Source organism: Lycorma delicatula, chromosome 5 (genome assembly GCF_047948215.1).
Source record: "Lycorma delicatula isolate Av1 chromosome 5, ASM4794821v1, whole genome shotgun sequence".
In the NCBI taxonomy this organism is placed as follows: Eukaryota; Metazoa; Arthropoda; class Insecta; order Hemiptera; family Fulgoridae; genus Lycorma; species Lycorma delicatula.
In genome coordinates this window covers 84672267-84689290 of record NC_134459.1, presented here as the reverse complement: position 1 = coordinate 84689290, position 17024 = coordinate 84672267, and the positions used below count along the sequence as shown (strand labels likewise).

The 17024-nt window shown below is 29.0% G+C and overlaps 1 protein-coding gene across 1 annotated transcript in view; it reads right to left on the bottom strand.

Annotated features, from left to right (window-relative positions):
• The window catches only part of LOC142325155 (putative Rho GTPase-activating protein CG5521), a 142252-nt gene that overhangs the window by 98789 nt on the left and 26439 nt on the right, over window positions 1-17024 (bottom strand). The window contains exons 4-9 of the mRNA XM_075366555.1: window positions 11748-11919; window positions 7159-7325; window positions 4913-5028; window positions 4022-4163; window positions 2992-3151; window positions 454-612 (exon numbers count right to left, since the gene is read on the bottom strand). Of these exons, the coding sequence (XP_075222670.1) occupies window positions 454-612; window positions 2992-3151; window positions 4022-4163; window positions 4913-5028; window positions 7159-7325; window positions 11748-11919 (916 nt within the window). The remainder of the gene's footprint in view (window positions 1-453; window positions 613-2991; window positions 3152-4021; window positions 4164-4912; window positions 5029-7158; window positions 7326-11747; window positions 11920-17024) is intronic.

Sequence of the window (17024 nt, the reverse complement as noted above, 5' to 3'; positions counted from 1 at the left end):
AAAGATTGTCAGTGCAACTGTAGTCCAAAGAGGATGAAATCATTTACATTGGGACTAATGTAAAGAGAGAAAAAGGTCCATGAAAAGTGGTAAATTTTATTTTCTTAAAATTTTTATAGAGATTCCATAGCAGTATTTGTAAACAAAAATTTCAAAACCTAAAATAACAGTCTCGATGGTTTTATATTTTCACTTGAAACTGTCAGGAAAGTACTACCATCAATGAGCAATGATTTAACACCCTGTTAATCTATAAACATCATTACATTTACAAAATATTATTATACAAAAAAAAAATCACCAAAAAAAGCTATAAAATAACACCACTTATTAAACTATATAATAATTAAACTATAATAATATGGATAAAATTTTAATAGTAGAATCACAGCAAATACATCAAAAAGAAAAGAATTTTCCCTTAACTTTTTAAAAATTTAAAACCTAATTTACCTTAGTACAGTATCATGAGAAGAGAATGATGAAACTGTAATGTTTTCATCACCAGTAATAACGTTTGTACCAGAACCTGCACCTGCTACCTGACTGACACTTACTCTACGTAAGTCAGAACTGGGTGATCTTTCACCTTCACTCTCACTGGGTGTTACACTGAAATAATACAGTAAAAATGAAATTGTATAAAAAAAGTAATTTTAAAAAATAAATCTATATATGTACTACTAAACTACTAGATTTACAACTAGTAAAATTTAGAAACAAGTGATAATACTAAAACGGATTATAAATTATACTATTGTTTAATAATATACACAAAAAAAAATTGGGAAAGTTATGTTCAGCAGTAAAGACATTTACACTTTTGCACATATTGCTAATGTTCTCTATTAAAATATCAAAATCTGTTATTATATTAAGTTCAATTTTAAAAATTCCCATTTTGTCCCAAAAACAGTAGCCAAAAGCTTCTTTATTGAACATTCTTGTTTGAACTTCGGTTTAGGAGATGATGAATGCTGCCATACAATGACTACTGCTTTGTCTTGATATTTAAATAAGAAATCCATCAATCAAATCAACTGTGATTGTAAACGGTGGATGTACATTCTTCATTATGAACGATTAGTTTGCCATTCTCAAAATGAATGACACCACTATCTTACTTTAGCATAACTCATAATATTTAGCTAATAAACATAAAAAATGTGCCTTTGAATTTCAGCCACAATGTTTTTTTTTTTTGCTATCAAAAATTGGATTACTTCTTGTTCTTCACACCTGACAGGATCACAAATTGTAGCACTTATTAAAAATGGATGAATACAAACAACTGACAACAAAATGACTACACTGCTGTTACTAAGAGCTGAATAATGATTGAAATTACTGAGCTTTGCAAGTGTCACCTGTTTACATTGCATAAGTAGGAGGCAAATTCAAAACAGACCTTATTTTAAAAAACACCTCTTGTATTTATCATCTTCATACTTTTTAACTTATAAAACTTTTTTCCAGTACTTGTCTTTACCTGAATGAATAAATACATGATCCACCAATCTTTGCCCTTCTTTTTACTTTTTTAACAATCTGCTTTTGAAAACTTTTATTAAAACAAGATTAATTCCCTACAGTAAGTTATAACTTATAACAGGACAACTTGGGCGACATATACGAAATTTATAGTCATGAAAAAGCTAAGCAAAAGCAGCTTTGAGTATAAAAGGTCAAGTTAACACTCTTCACTGACATAAGCATAGTGTAAAATCATATATCCTTTGCAATTTGATTGCCAAAATAACAAAATTTAGCAACTTCTGGTATATTAATACTACTGAATATTATTTAAACTCAATTCATTGGCCTCTGTTTTGACACAATTCACTACTTATTTTATTAATTTTCAGCTTTAATTTATAAATGACCATCTATTTAATGTTTTACTTAGCTCATTTCAGTCTCTGTAAAACAAACAATACATACAGCAAATCTTGCATCCTTATTTTTCATCCTTTTTTCAATCAGCCTCAAATTTTAACTTTAATGCACTTACTGTTTTTCCAAAGAATAAATTAAAAAGCAAAGCAATAGGCTACATTCTTATCTTTCATATTTCTGTATATCCCTACCTAGCACTTCCCCGAACTCATTTTACTCACTGCAGCTGTCAAAACCCTATAAAAATTGTAAATAATAAATAAATATTCTTTCTCCATATTTACATACTAGTTTTTTTTTTTTTTAGCATTAATAATCTATTCCATTACATATTTTTAAATGCTTTTAATGATCTATAAATACCACTGTTTTCACACCTTTTACATATTATTATTTGAACCCATACCAAATAACAACATTACTATGCAAACAGAACAAAAATACTAATAAATTATTTATTTGTGAAATCATCAAATTTGGCGATTCTGTCTTATTTGGTGGTATTCTACCTTATAAATGCAATATATAAAATTTTCATTGTAACTAATTAAAGATGCTAACAACCCCCTTACCTTATAGTATTGATGGCGTTTTCATATTGTTGCAGTGCATCTTTAGTAAGTTACAATGAACGCATTTATAAGATAGAATATTAGGATTTTATTGCAGCAATAGTTATAATTTTAAAACTGTATAAATCATCTAAAATTTTGTTAAGTGGCTGAAAAGCCACTACAATAGTGTGAAAGCGGTATCAACACCATATGGTAAGAGGTTGTGTTACTGATTAGTGAATTTACAAATTAATAATTAATTTACTAAATAGGTGATTAACATGTTTAATAATGAAATATTATTGTAGCATTAAGTTTCAGCTTAATTTGAAGATTTACAAAAACATATAAAGAAATTTATTTTTTACTTTATTATCCTAGCAAATAAAAGTCTTTAAAATATATTTTTACATAACAGTAAGATTTACCAACCTACATAGAATATTTCTTAAAATGAATTACAAGCTGATGAAAATATGAATTGATACACAAAAAAAAATTGGATAATTAATTATTTATACACTCATAGAAAAACACATACCTTGCAGAACGACCAAAATGAGGTAACAAATCCTTATTAGACTTTGTAATATGAGTGAAATTAGCAACCCATTTTATCACCACTACTTTACAATTAACAAAAGGGTCCATCAGTTTTTTTTTATCTTCATTATATGATGAACTTCGAAGAGTGGGTAAATCTTAAAAAGAAAACCACACAACTAATATACAAAATTCTACTTTAAGTACTTCAAACACATTTCATAAGCTTACACATAAGTTACACATTATAAATGGTTTTTGATAAGACTGTAAGTTTACTATCTTACCTGATATAAACCAATCAGAAGCAGTCATCTCTGTACAGCTTACTGCTTTTACTCCTCCCTACCTTTTCTTTAACATTAATACCTTCTTTCTTGACCAAGTGCGATGGGAATTGGATCAGCTTCTAGAAACTGGCAGGACAGCCACTACTTTTAACTGTGGTCAATGGAACAGAGGACCCTCTATGTCAGTAAAAATATCCAAGGACTCTTTTCTATTTAGGGGTTACAATAACTTCTAAATATAGGCTCAACTGCCTACTAAATAAACCAAGGCTTCCTGTTCCTCATAAAACTTAATCTACATATTATGAACAAAACTTTTACAGCTAGACATATGAATTGTAAAAATTAACATGAAAATTCATATATATAATTAAGTTACAAAAATGACATTAATAAAATTGTTTAAAGATCACATACCTTATTCAACTTAACAAAATGTCTAAAATGCAATTCTTCAGTAAAAAATTATTGAACTCAAATTCTAGATTTAAATTCAGAATAAACAAAAAGTCAAAAATATTTCTGGAAAATAGCATTTTCAATTACTGCTTTTCACAATCTAAGTAAAAATTCAAAAATATTCTAATAAAAATACAAGACAGTCGGTCATCAGTCTAATCAAAATATTGGAATATCACATCTCACTTCTTAAATTCTCACTTTAGGTAATGATTTCAGGGCACTAATTAGAACATTGAAAAAATTGCAAAATACGGAAAACTATATGAAGTAACTTACCTAAAATTGGTACATATAGACTAGTATCATAAGAAAATGTAGGAAAAATATGAGGTAGATAATACTGTTTAAATCTTTCAAAGAGAAAAGTAAAGCACTTATGTTGTTTGTAAAATTTATCTCTCCATTCCACTCTGGAAACCTGTAAACAAAAATTAAAATTTAAGTTCTAAATCATTCTGCTTAAAAAGTTAGGCATAAATAGCTTAGCTTAATCATTAGCTGTAGTTCAGGTTTATTATTTGATTTTAAACATAATTTTTGGCTATTGTTGAAATATTTTATGTAAAGGATTATGTGGAGTTTCAGAAAAAGTCCTGTCAAACAAATGTAGCATTTATCTTGAACCACATAGTGAGTAAGAACTGAAACCCCCTTATTTAGCACATGGTCATTGTGACAATGCTGCCAATTAGGCCTACATTAATGTTAGTAAACATTTTGCTAAATCAAAAATACCTTAAGATCTAGTTTCCTAGTCTGAAATCAATTAATTATATGGTTGCATCAAAGAACACCTGTTGATAATGGTTGGAATATAAAAATGAAAACTAAAGGAGAACTAAAAAAAAAAATCAATAAAAAGATTACTTTCACAGATATGCAATTCGTCATTTCAAAAAAGAATAACAACCCTAATCCTTAGATATGAAATAACATAATATTGAGAAAAATTAACAATAAATCGAACCTTTAAATATAAGCCTAACACCCATAAACCTTAATTTCCAAAAATCATTAACAAAACTAAACCATAACAAAAATTAATATTAAATATAAACTGGTACACTCACAATCAACAAACTCATATTTTCATTATGAATGTTATTTCATTTTCTCAAATGAAGTAAAATAATGCTTTCAAAGTGATTTTAAAATGACAATACAGACCTGTGTAACCATAAATTCCAGAAGAGCTTCAAGAAAATATTTCATTGGGTCATCAGGCTGCTTTTCTCCAGACTGAGGTGGAAATATAGCCTGAATTTCAACAGGACTAACAGGTCCTAAACAAAACAAATTGATTCAGTAATACTTTATATGAAAAATATACATTTATTCTTTCTATTCTATCTTACAATACTGTACAATAATATGTTATATCTTATATATATATAAATGAATGTTTGTTGGTCCCATATGCATTCCTATACCATTCATCCAATTGTGATGAAACTTTGGTGAGTTGTGTGCACATCCGCGAAGGTTTCTGAATTAGTTTGGACTCACTAGGTGGCGTCAGGGTTGAGATACTTTGAAAAATTGTATTTATGGTCTGATTTTGCTCATATTCAGAATATGTTTTACTTACATGGAAAGGAATACCTCAGCAAAATAATGGACCCACTACATGGGACTGGGGTTGAAATAATTGGAAAAATTGCATTTATGGTCCGACTTGACTGATATTCAGAATATATATTAGTTACATGAAAAGAAATATTTTTGAGAAAAAGGGAAATAGGGAGAAAGAGGAAAAGTGAAGAAGAGAAGAAGGGAAAAAAGGAAGATGTGAAAAAGGAGAGGTGGAAGAAGGGAAATAGGGAAAGGTTAAATTTTGTGCAGTTCCATAATTTTCAGTTTTTTAATGTTTAATCAATATTATTAATGTTTATTTAATATCTCTCTCTCTCTATATATATATATATATATATACTCAAATCTTGCAATGGCGAAGCATTGCCAAGTCAGCTAGTTTTAAATAAAATTAAGAATAATACCTAATAATTTTAAAATATTCATAATAATTTAAATAGTCATAATAATTTTAAAATATGCAATGTAGTCATTTTGTAAAATTGTTATAAAATAACCAAGAATATAACAGAAACACTCTCTTAAATAAATCTATCTATCAGCAATATATTATGCATGCAAGTATAAACTACATAGTAACCACTTACTGTCTGTGCAGGTATGAATGGACTGTGACTGAAACTAATACTTGATTTATTTTGAGATTATACTATCTTTCAACACATTTTTTGATCTAAGCACAAACAGTCTGTTTTGTCCATTGCCAAATCAACCTTTCCTGAGATAGATCAAACCCTAAAGGTGCACTGTTACCATTAACAAGGACCAAGTATATACACCATAGCATGAATCCCTGTACCATGACAATGAAAGTATGATAAATATTGGAACATGCAATTAGCCCGTGGAGCTCTATCATTAAACAGCATTCAATTCAGGCAATTACAAGACAATCTCACTGGTTTACCTTTGAGTGTAATCATTTGTACTATCCAGCAGAACCAAAAATCTGATGTGTGCAGCATCAACTGTGCTAGTAGGCCACAGGCTACCCTTCTATGACTCACATTTCATCATGTGTTGCAAAATGTGAATTTATTCATGTTGACACATCAACATGACCAACAAGCATTCTCAGTCCAATGCTTCACAGTGGCCAATCAAACTCTACCATGTACTTAGTAAGTCTGACTGAAGGATACATTAATCAACCCTTCACACTTCAGATGTTTATTGACACAAAACAGGGCAGATTCAGAGTTCACCAGTAGTTCAAGCACAACTAAATTCCTACCCCAGTGCAGTGCAAATTCCTACCCTTAGTCACCGCCTAAGGTGAAGCTACTCCACCGATTGCCAACCAATACAAGAGCTTTACCCAACCCAGGCCACCTGTTACATGACATAGTATCAAAATCTGGCCTATAGAGACGTAAAACAAAGAACACTATCCACAGTCACGCTGAAAAATGAAACAACCTGGATAGCCTACTCCAACATTTGAAAGTATATCATTCTTACCAACTTAAAAAAATATGGCTAACACAACCCCCAGTCCAATCTCAACTGGTTAATATAGTAAATATTTTGATGTTACCTCCATGACACTGGAGGTAATCATTTGTACCAAAAACTATATAATCAGTTTTCACACATCAGTCAATAGCTGATTAAACAGCCAAGCTATGTGATCTCAGAATTTATTCTCCTACGCACGACAAGGTTATGAGTAAGCCAAAACTATCCAGGACATTCAAATTCAATTAAAAATAATCTTTCAAACTTGATAAAAATTAAGCAAATTTCAACTTGTAATATGAAATATTTATTATTAAATTTAAAATAATAAATAATCATAAATATTGTGATTCAATATCTACCTTGTTGGCCATCATGGAAGACAGTAGCAGATGGTGGATTGTTAAGAGCGGTCAACCCAGGAAATTGTGGAAAAGGACTAGGGAAACCAGGAACAAGAGTAGCAAATATTGCATGAAGTGTCTCAGGCGCATTGTCTCCAAGTGCTTGATACCACAACAGAAAGTATCTAGAACAAAAAAATTAAAACAAATTAACCAAAAAATATTTACCCATTTATTAAAATCAAGACTCATCTAATTTTGGTGATTAGCATTCATTATGTTATTAAGATCAATAGGAATAGGTTATTAAAATAAATGAATAGCTGCTCAAAAAGTGACAAAAACAATTTTAAATACTCCTTTAAGTTTCAACATTTAAAAATCTGCACAATGTTAAAACTACCAACCAATAACTTAACCCTTAATCTGGGTTTTTATTATTTACAAATTTAAGAAAAATATGATTAAATTTTAAATTACATAATTATTTGGATACATATTTTAAAATCATAGAATCCGACACACCCTTGGATAAGGGTTTATGAAAAAACATTTAAATATTTAATGTATTGTAGGAAAAACATAAAAAACTACTATATTTGTTAAGAAATAATAAATCATACTATAAAAGTAATACTTTCTAAAACTGAAATATCAAACTTCACTTTTATCTTCAATATGAAAAAAAAAAATTGAATGACATAAATAAAAGTTAGTTAAAAATAGTATTTTGTTATATTTATCAAAATTTCTATGTTAATATATGTTTTGTATATGTACATATACCTTGTACACAAGAGTGATTTAGAAGTAGAGAAATAATTTGGGAACTGATTCAAGAACTTAAGGTAAGGAAAAAAGTTCATACCAATATGCAGCTGAAAACACTTTGATACTGAGTTACGGCTAGCCATTTCACCAGGATTTCAGTTCGCCCAATGAAATAAGGTCATATTGAAATTTTTAAGGTGTTCAAGGGATAAACTTGATGGTATCTTTTTACATTTATTGTAAATTATTTGTTGTTTATAACTGCTGAAAATTAAAATATTTTTAATTTACTTTTTAAAAAATACTCACTTTGGTTTATACTGTATTAATTTACAATAAAAGTTTGAAAATTCCACCACTAATATAGATGCAATTTTCAACTTATTTCCTTACATTTTCTGTCACCTACCTAACGATATCTTTGCATTCCTTGATGAGGGCAGCAGCACTGAGAATGCAAGCAACCAGTTCATCACGTGTATCTACTTTTTACTTGTTTACCTCGCATTTCACCCATCCCCATAAACAGTAATCTAAGGGAGTACGATTCAGTGATCAGGTGCCATGTTACTAATACAGTAATCTAAGGGAGTACGATTCAGTGATCGGGTGCCATGTTACTCATGAAAATAATGGAAAAAGTTCTTAAAAAAACATATATCCTAAAATACTTTGTTTGCGAGTTACGGCTAGTAAAAGATTTCGCTTGGATTTCACTACCCTGGGGAAATGAAGTCGTACTGAAATTTTTAGAACATTAATTAAGGGGCAGAATTAGTGATTTCTTATGGTTTTTGACCTGAAAAATCGAATTAAATAGGTCCCTGAATTGTATCTACAATATTTTCGTAAAAATCTGAAGTGAAAACCATAAATGGAAAAAACCTGTTTTTTATGTTGACATATATAACTTTGTTAAATGAGTAACGAACACATAAAACATTTAAACAAAACTTGTATAGAATTTAATTTTGAACAAAATTATGTAAGATAAGTTGAATAAAACAGAAAAATTTGAATTCTATTAAGAAACAGTGTTACTACATTTATCAGAAAAGTATTTATTAAATGTAAACAAATCCATAATCTTTTTTGGTGATGTGAAAAATTTGTAAAACAAAATTTACTGTTAAAAGATAAAAAAATAAATTGGAAATTACACAACAATTGTAAAATAAAAATAAATATAGTTAGATAATAATTTTTTTACTAATGACAAATAACACGTGCTGTTGTTAGTGAAGAAGGTTTTCTGTGAATTTTAGTTTGTACGTGATCGATTTGCTATTCAAGTAATGCCATACTTTTTTACAACAGAGGAATACACTGGTATGGTATTCATTTTGGGTGTGTGTAATGGTAATGCTACAGCTGCTGCAGTAGAATAAGAAATATGTTTTCTAAGTCGCAGAAATCCAGATCCCAAAACAATCAGCACGACTTTTCGGAATCTTTGGCAAAAAGGTTCACTACCTAGTATTTGTACCAGCAATGAAAAACCTGTCCAATATGATACTGTTATTGATAAAACTATTATTGATGCAGTTCAGCGCAGTCCAAGCATCAGTACACATCAGTAAATGCATCAGTAAACTAAGTGGATCGGAGTTTTGCATTTGATGGTTTGGAATACACTTCATCTTTTTCTTTGATCCCTAGCTGACAACTAGAGAGAGTGGCTAGCCATGCAACCAGTATGCTGCTGAGGGTGCCATAGGATTCCGAACTTTGCTCGCAGCACTTTTCCATATTTTACAGTTTATAGCGATGATCTTGGCCAGTCGAACTCAATTCGCTGATTCCTCAGGTCATCTGCAACTTGTTTTACCCAGCTTTTCTTTGGTGCAGATCTTTGAATATTCTAATGAGTAGGAAATTGTCTACAGAGAAGTCTGTGTGGTAAGCAATCTGGGTCCATCCAGCACACATAACCAAACCATCTCAGCCTCCACACTTGGAGCTGCTCTCCAACTGTTGGTTGCTGCCCACATCTGAATCTGATGACTTCATTTCAGATATGGTCATAAAGTGAAACCTGTATGATCCAGCACAAGTACCGCATTTGGAAAATCTCTAGCCAGTTCAAGTCTATTTGGAGGGTCAAGTCTGAAGAGGGTCCAAGTTACTGATCCACTTAAACAAAATAAGTTTTATCCTTATTATAAACTTGGAGTTCTACAACTGGTGGAATACAAATCGACAACTCTGTAAGTACTGTATGTTTTGTTTGCAGACAAGGTAAGTTTCACTCAAGATGGCATCAACAACTTATGCAATGAGCAGAGTACCAAAAATGGTACAGAGACATGTCACGAAATGGCCAAAAATGGCAGGCTCTTTTTTGAACATTTATTGTGAACTGGTACATATAATGCACTTTGGTCTAGTGTACCATTTCTAAATAAAATTTGAATCTGTCTAAATTTTTGTTTGTTTTATTCAACTTACATTACATCATTTTGTTCAGAATTAAATTCTCTAAAAGTATTGTTTAAAGGTTTTATGTGTTTCTTACCCATTTAACAAAGTTATTGTACATCAAACATAAAAAAAAGGGTTTTTTACCCCAATTTATTGGTTTTCACCATATATTTCTCAAAAACTACTGCAGATATGGTTCTCGAACCTATCTTATTCAATTTTTCAGGCCAAAAAACAAAGTAAATCACTAATTCTGCCCATTAAATAACGTCCTAAAAATTTCAGTACAACCTCATTTCATCAGGGTAGCTGAAATCCAAACGAAATCTTTTACTAGCCTAACTCACATGAAGCATTTTAGGGCATATATTTATATGAACTTCTTCCATTACTTTCACAAGCAGAATAGATTATGAAAGTCCCAGGAAAACTTTGAAATACACTCCATATATAAAATGTACAAGGTGAATCCAGTTTGTTTTGTTTCTAATTAAAGCTGAATTTCTCAAATTTGCGTTTAATTTTAATACACATTATTTACATAAATTTTCTCAAAATTTAATTTTCTACAAAGTTAGCTAGAAATTTTTATTTGTTTATAGGTAAATTAACAAATTTATTTTATTCTAAACCTAAAAAACTGTATTTTCTGACAAAATGTTTTCATGTTTTATTCCATTTTTCTTAAAACCTATGTGAAATAGAGGTCTGGAACTACTTTTATTCAAATTTTTAGATAAAAACCCATAAGAAAGCACCAAATTTACCCCTCAATTTGTACCCCAACAATTTTAGTACAGTTTAATTTTACAAAGGAAGAAGAAAACAGGGCAAAATTTTTGCGAGCCGAAACTCGCTAATAGACTGTTTCTGACCTATGTTAATATGAACCTTTTTCTTATTTTTGGCTATAGATTCATCTCCCGAGAGATTGCTGTGCAATTTGAAACCACCTGTATACATATATAAAAACAAACAAAAATAAGATCATCACGTAGTGCTTAGCAATTTATACTCTAATTCTTAGGTGCTTTGCTATCAGTAAAATTAAAATTTGATATATATCAATAGCCACTGGGGGATTGATCAATAATCCTATAGAGATGTTTTTTAACAACATTTACATCATTACAAATGTCTCGTGTACTTTCATTGATATTACAAACTGATCCATCAATTATTTAAAAAATTGTATTCTATAAGTTTCAATTTTTGTACTCTTATCTATATGAAGAACTAAGTAAAGTTCCTTTGTTATAATCAATACATTAACAATAAACAACTTACACATGATTGCATGATATAATTTACACATTAACAATAAATGACTATATAATTTAATGAAAAAAATCTAACTGTGTAAACACTTCAAATTAATTAACAGAAATAAGTATTAAATAACACATTTTATATACCTTATAGCTTCACGGCGAAGTTTCCATGAATTAGCTGGATGTAAAAGTTTAGAGATAAGACGAGTAAGACTATGACACTGCCAGCGTTTTGCTAACAGTTCTGGGCAAAATACTAATACCCTATCGAGAACATATAATACTCCTTCTAACTCCTCTCGATGTGCCTTATGGACTGAAACGAAAAGTTAAAACAATTAATAAACAATATTAATTTATTAAACTGAAACTTCTAAGTTTAGTTATGATTATGACTAAAAATAATTACATCAATACAGTACTTAAAATTTAAAAAGTCATATTAACTAGTTTTCAACAAAAGAATTTGAGTGTAAATTGGAATCGGTATAATTTTTTTTTTAAAGTTATTATGTTCACTAGATACAGAAATCAGCAAACTGTAATGTAAGAAAACTAGGTGAGACAGTTTCCATTAACGTAATTATTGTAATTTACCTTTTCAGTAGTAATAAAACTAACATTTATTACAATCACTAACCATATAACAAATTTTGATCTTATAATCTGTAATTTGTTGCTACAAGTTACAGAATTATTTACAAAATTTTGAATTAATACTTATTCCATTTATTTCTGGTTACAAATTGCTCTAAGATTTAGTAATAAAATGATGTCACTTGACCCAATTTTATCCCTGTCAGCACATAGCAGTTTCTTCTTTTATATGATTTTTAAACTAACACACCTGCTTCATTATTTTCCAGTCTTAATCTTATTTCCAAACCTCTCCCTCCTCCAATCATCATCAAATTAACCTATAATACCAAAACTTTGACAATAAAAAAATTCTAAACACAGAAAAATAATAATAATTATTATCTAAAAATTCCACATTCCACTGTTCATAGATTCCATCAGAATAGAAACCACATCTATAATATCGTTACATTCTCCTTTCTTTTTCTTACGTTTTCCAGTCCAACTGTTTGGCATTCTGCATTTTCTAATTGTTTCAATAATTCTACATATTTATTTTTAAGCCTCAATAATGATCAAAAATTATAATTACAAATTATAAGTTGTTTTTTGAACTTTTTTTTATGTAAGCTTATAATACATTCCTTAAAACCCATATTTTTATTTTTTGATTGTATAGTATAATCCCTGTTTTCTTATAATCTGTTTTACCTCGTCTAGTATTTTCTTTCACTAAGTATTCCTGGATATTCGGCTGGCTATTTCTTCTCTTCCTTAAACTATTGTTTTCTATTTCCTTAATTTATCTTATCGTTTTGGTTTTCCATATCCATAATGTTATTCTTAGAAGACTCTTTAGCCGCTCTCTTTTGCCTTCCCAGTGCTTCCTTAGTTTCCTCTTTCTCATTCTTCTCTTCCTTTCAACTCACACTCTTATCATACCTGATATCCATCTTGCACCACTCATCAATAAATATTCACCTATAATTAATTCAAAATGCAATTTCTTCACTTACAGTTTTTTTTTAACGGTACAGATTTCTATGGTGATAAATATGAACATGCATTGAAAATGCACGCATTTTTTTTTTTTTTAATTCAACAATCTATGGTAATCAGTTTATTAAACACAGCTTCGGCTGTAGAATTTTAACTGTGTCACTCAGTTTAATTTCAAAATCGTACTTCAATTTCAAGGAAATTGTTGTAAAAGTATTTAGGATAACCAGAAGCACATATAACATATAAAGAAAATTTCTGACTAAGAATACTTCAGAATATTTTGTTATAAACAACTGCATTACAAAAGTATATCAGGGAGTCAAAATGTGTACTTCTATATATTCAGACGCATAATTTCATTTCTACTACTGCTGTAATCAATAAATACACCAAATATTTTAATTTTTTTTTCTATAAAACTGTGCTACTACAAATACAAATTTTTCAAACTAACAAGAATAGTTATTCATACTAAAGAAAACCAACTGTCTCAAGAATGGTTATTTGAGCCTTTCACACTTTCAATACACATTATCCTCACATTATAGATAACTAAAATACCTAAAAACATGGAAATTATCAGAAATTAAACAAATTAATTTATATTTTCTTTCACTAGTAGAAAACATTTAAATACTATATAAAGATTAAAAAAATTATATAAATGCTATTATTCCTAATCATTAATAAACACCATATGATTGCATGAAATAATGGTAATCTGGTATTAATAATACTATACTTACAATATTATACTTACACCACCTACATCATCAACTACAATCACAAGAATTAAACCAATTCTTTAATAATCTATTCAATACAATCGTATTCATATAATAACAGCTATAAACAGATTAAATGTGGAAAACCCTAGACGAATGATAAGTCAAATTGTTTTTTCGTACATGATAAAAATGAATTATAGTAAAAAAGGATACATGTTACATCAATAACATAAACACACTTTTTTTTTAATTTTGACTTCAGTAAAATAAAACATTCATAGAATATAACAGAAATTAAATATTAGTAATTGTAATTAGAAAAGTAGCACTAATTTTGAAATTCTATATTGTAGATTAATAAACATATATCTCACTAGAACTCTTCCTTTTAAAGCAGGAGACATTGGAAAAATGGGCTGAAAGAGAAATGCATATCCTCATTTACCTAGAGGGAATGAGTGAAGGTAGAATGACACAAATGTTATCATTCTCCCACTATAACATATTCTGTTAATTGAAGCTGTTCTTGATCAGCGAGTGCATCATATCAATGAAATTTAATCAAGATGATCCGATTTTTAACCACTAAAATCATTACTTCAACTGAAACTCGCAATCACGCACAACCTGTTGAGTGTAAGAACACCAATGACCAAAATAAAGTAAATTGTTTGGTAATAAAATTTCTTACAAAAAAAATTCATAATGCAAACTTCAGCAAAGAAAATTTTTTGACAACTTTTTTGGAATTCAAAATATCTAATTTATCTGAAGGCAGGGCAAACACAGATATTCTATTAATTTTTTGAAGTTTTGAAGGAATGACAAAAATATGTCGGCCAAGTTTTCAAATTAACAGTACTGTGTCACAGCACAATAATATTACGTGCAAAGTGCATAATAGTGAAAGAACTCTTGAAAAATTTTTTTTTCCTTTCACATCCATTACACTGGTGTACCAATTAAAATTGTACACCCATAGTGATATACCAACTGGGAAAAGAATCTACTGCAGAAATTTCCATTGACTTTTTCATCACGTCAGCGGTCAAATCAAAAAGAATCATTAAAACTGATTCTTTTGTTATATTTAAACATGAAACGTTAAAAAAGTACATTAACAAACAAAAAAAAAACTACAAAAGAGGGTAAGGATGAATACTGTGGTATCCATTAGATAAAATTAAAACTTTTAATTTAGAGACAACAAGGAAGAGATTGTATATTTCATGCTCACATTTTATTAATGTATCAGTATGATTAATTTAAGAGTTGTAATAACTTAATTAATAATTTTAAAAGATAGCACTTTAAGAACATTAAAAAGAGCTATGGAATTTAATTAATTTTTAAGTAACTACTAATGATTTTACTAATACAATTAACCAATTTTAACCTTAACATTGCTCACAAATACATATTTTAAGTTTATATCATCACCAGATAATTATTATAGAATTAAATAAACAGAACTGTCTGCATATGTCATCATTAAAATTATAATACAAATCTTTATGTTGTCAGGAAAGGGCTAATAATTAAAATTTTATTACTTCAAGACAGATAGAAAAACACTACACGCTACATTAATGAGATTCCTCAGAAAGTATGATATATAAGATAAGAAGTAATAAATGCAGAGAATAAACTAGATTAAATTTTAGTAGCAACAAAAAAACACATTACTCAATAGCATATCAGTCACTAGTTTGGCTTTTTTGTGCAATCCCAGATAGAGAACTGCGTGTGTGTGCGTATGCGTGTATGTGCGCATGAATCATGATTGAAAAACCAACAATAATGTACTAAAGGTTTTTTAGTAAGTATATTAGAGGCTATAGTAGAACAGTTGTGGATGACATATTTTGTATATAACACTAGCTACCCTTAAGAATAGCATAGCCATCTTAAGTGTACTACACCATAGCCCGGCTAAGGAAAAACAAAAAGAACCAAAGGAGATAGGTTCTAGTAACTGGCTTACTAGAAAACAAAAACAAATGAGACTTCCTGTTGCCTTCTTCAGTAAGCTGAAAATACTATTAGCATGTCAAGTTCACCAAAAATCCGGCGATTTCAACGCTATAAGTGATATATTCACTCTGTTTACCATATACTTGTTGCTTACATGTTTTACTTATGTCCAAATTGATACAAATACTGAAACTGATAATGTATAAATAGAAATTAATGTGTTCCATTCCATGACAAACAATGCATTTTACTATATGCATTAGGTATGGAAGATTGTCCCACATACAAAATCGGCAAAGGTTCTTCTCCTAAGAGAAAAATTGGCTAGGATCCTTGTTGATAATATTAATCTTCCACCAGCAGCAGGATCAACTATCCAGAGAGCTCACTTTTTGAAATTGTAAATTTATCAAAAATTATTAGTAGAACCTAAGTTTAAACTAACACAAAACTTCAAAAATTCCAGGAATTTTGATGATTTATGAAATACTCTGATAAGATCAGAGAATGTTATATTCAGAGTAGAAATAATATTTCAGCTACTATTAAATATGAGCTACTTAAATATCAACCATCTTCCTCTGCCAAATAAATAAATTCTATCAACAAATTTTAAAAAAATTAAAAAAAAGAATCAATGACTTCTTAAGATATTTCACAGTTATCACAAATAACTGTTGAAATATTTAGTACGTAATAAATTTTATTATAAAAATCTAATAAAACATAAATTAAGTTCATTAAAAAATAATGCTTTTTTAAGTCTTAAATTTTATTCCTGCAATAACTGCAAAAAAATTACTATAAGAAACTAGATTATGATAAAATCACTTGAAAGATAACTGAATCCTATCAAGTTTGCAGAGAAATGAACTTCCAATAAGCTACTGTATGAAGTAAACCAGGAATGCAGACAACAAAAATCTTTGATTTATTGACTTAAATCCATCTTCATATAAGAATAGAAAAAAAATTATGTTATTTATCCTTAAAAAGCTTTAAAAACTATACAAATCAAACTAAATTTATTTTATCACTAACATAAGTATTCCTTAAGTAAAATATAAATTTAAAAAAATGCTTTTATACTCTTCTTATTCATATAAATTTTTTAATCATGCTACAAATGTGGCACAAT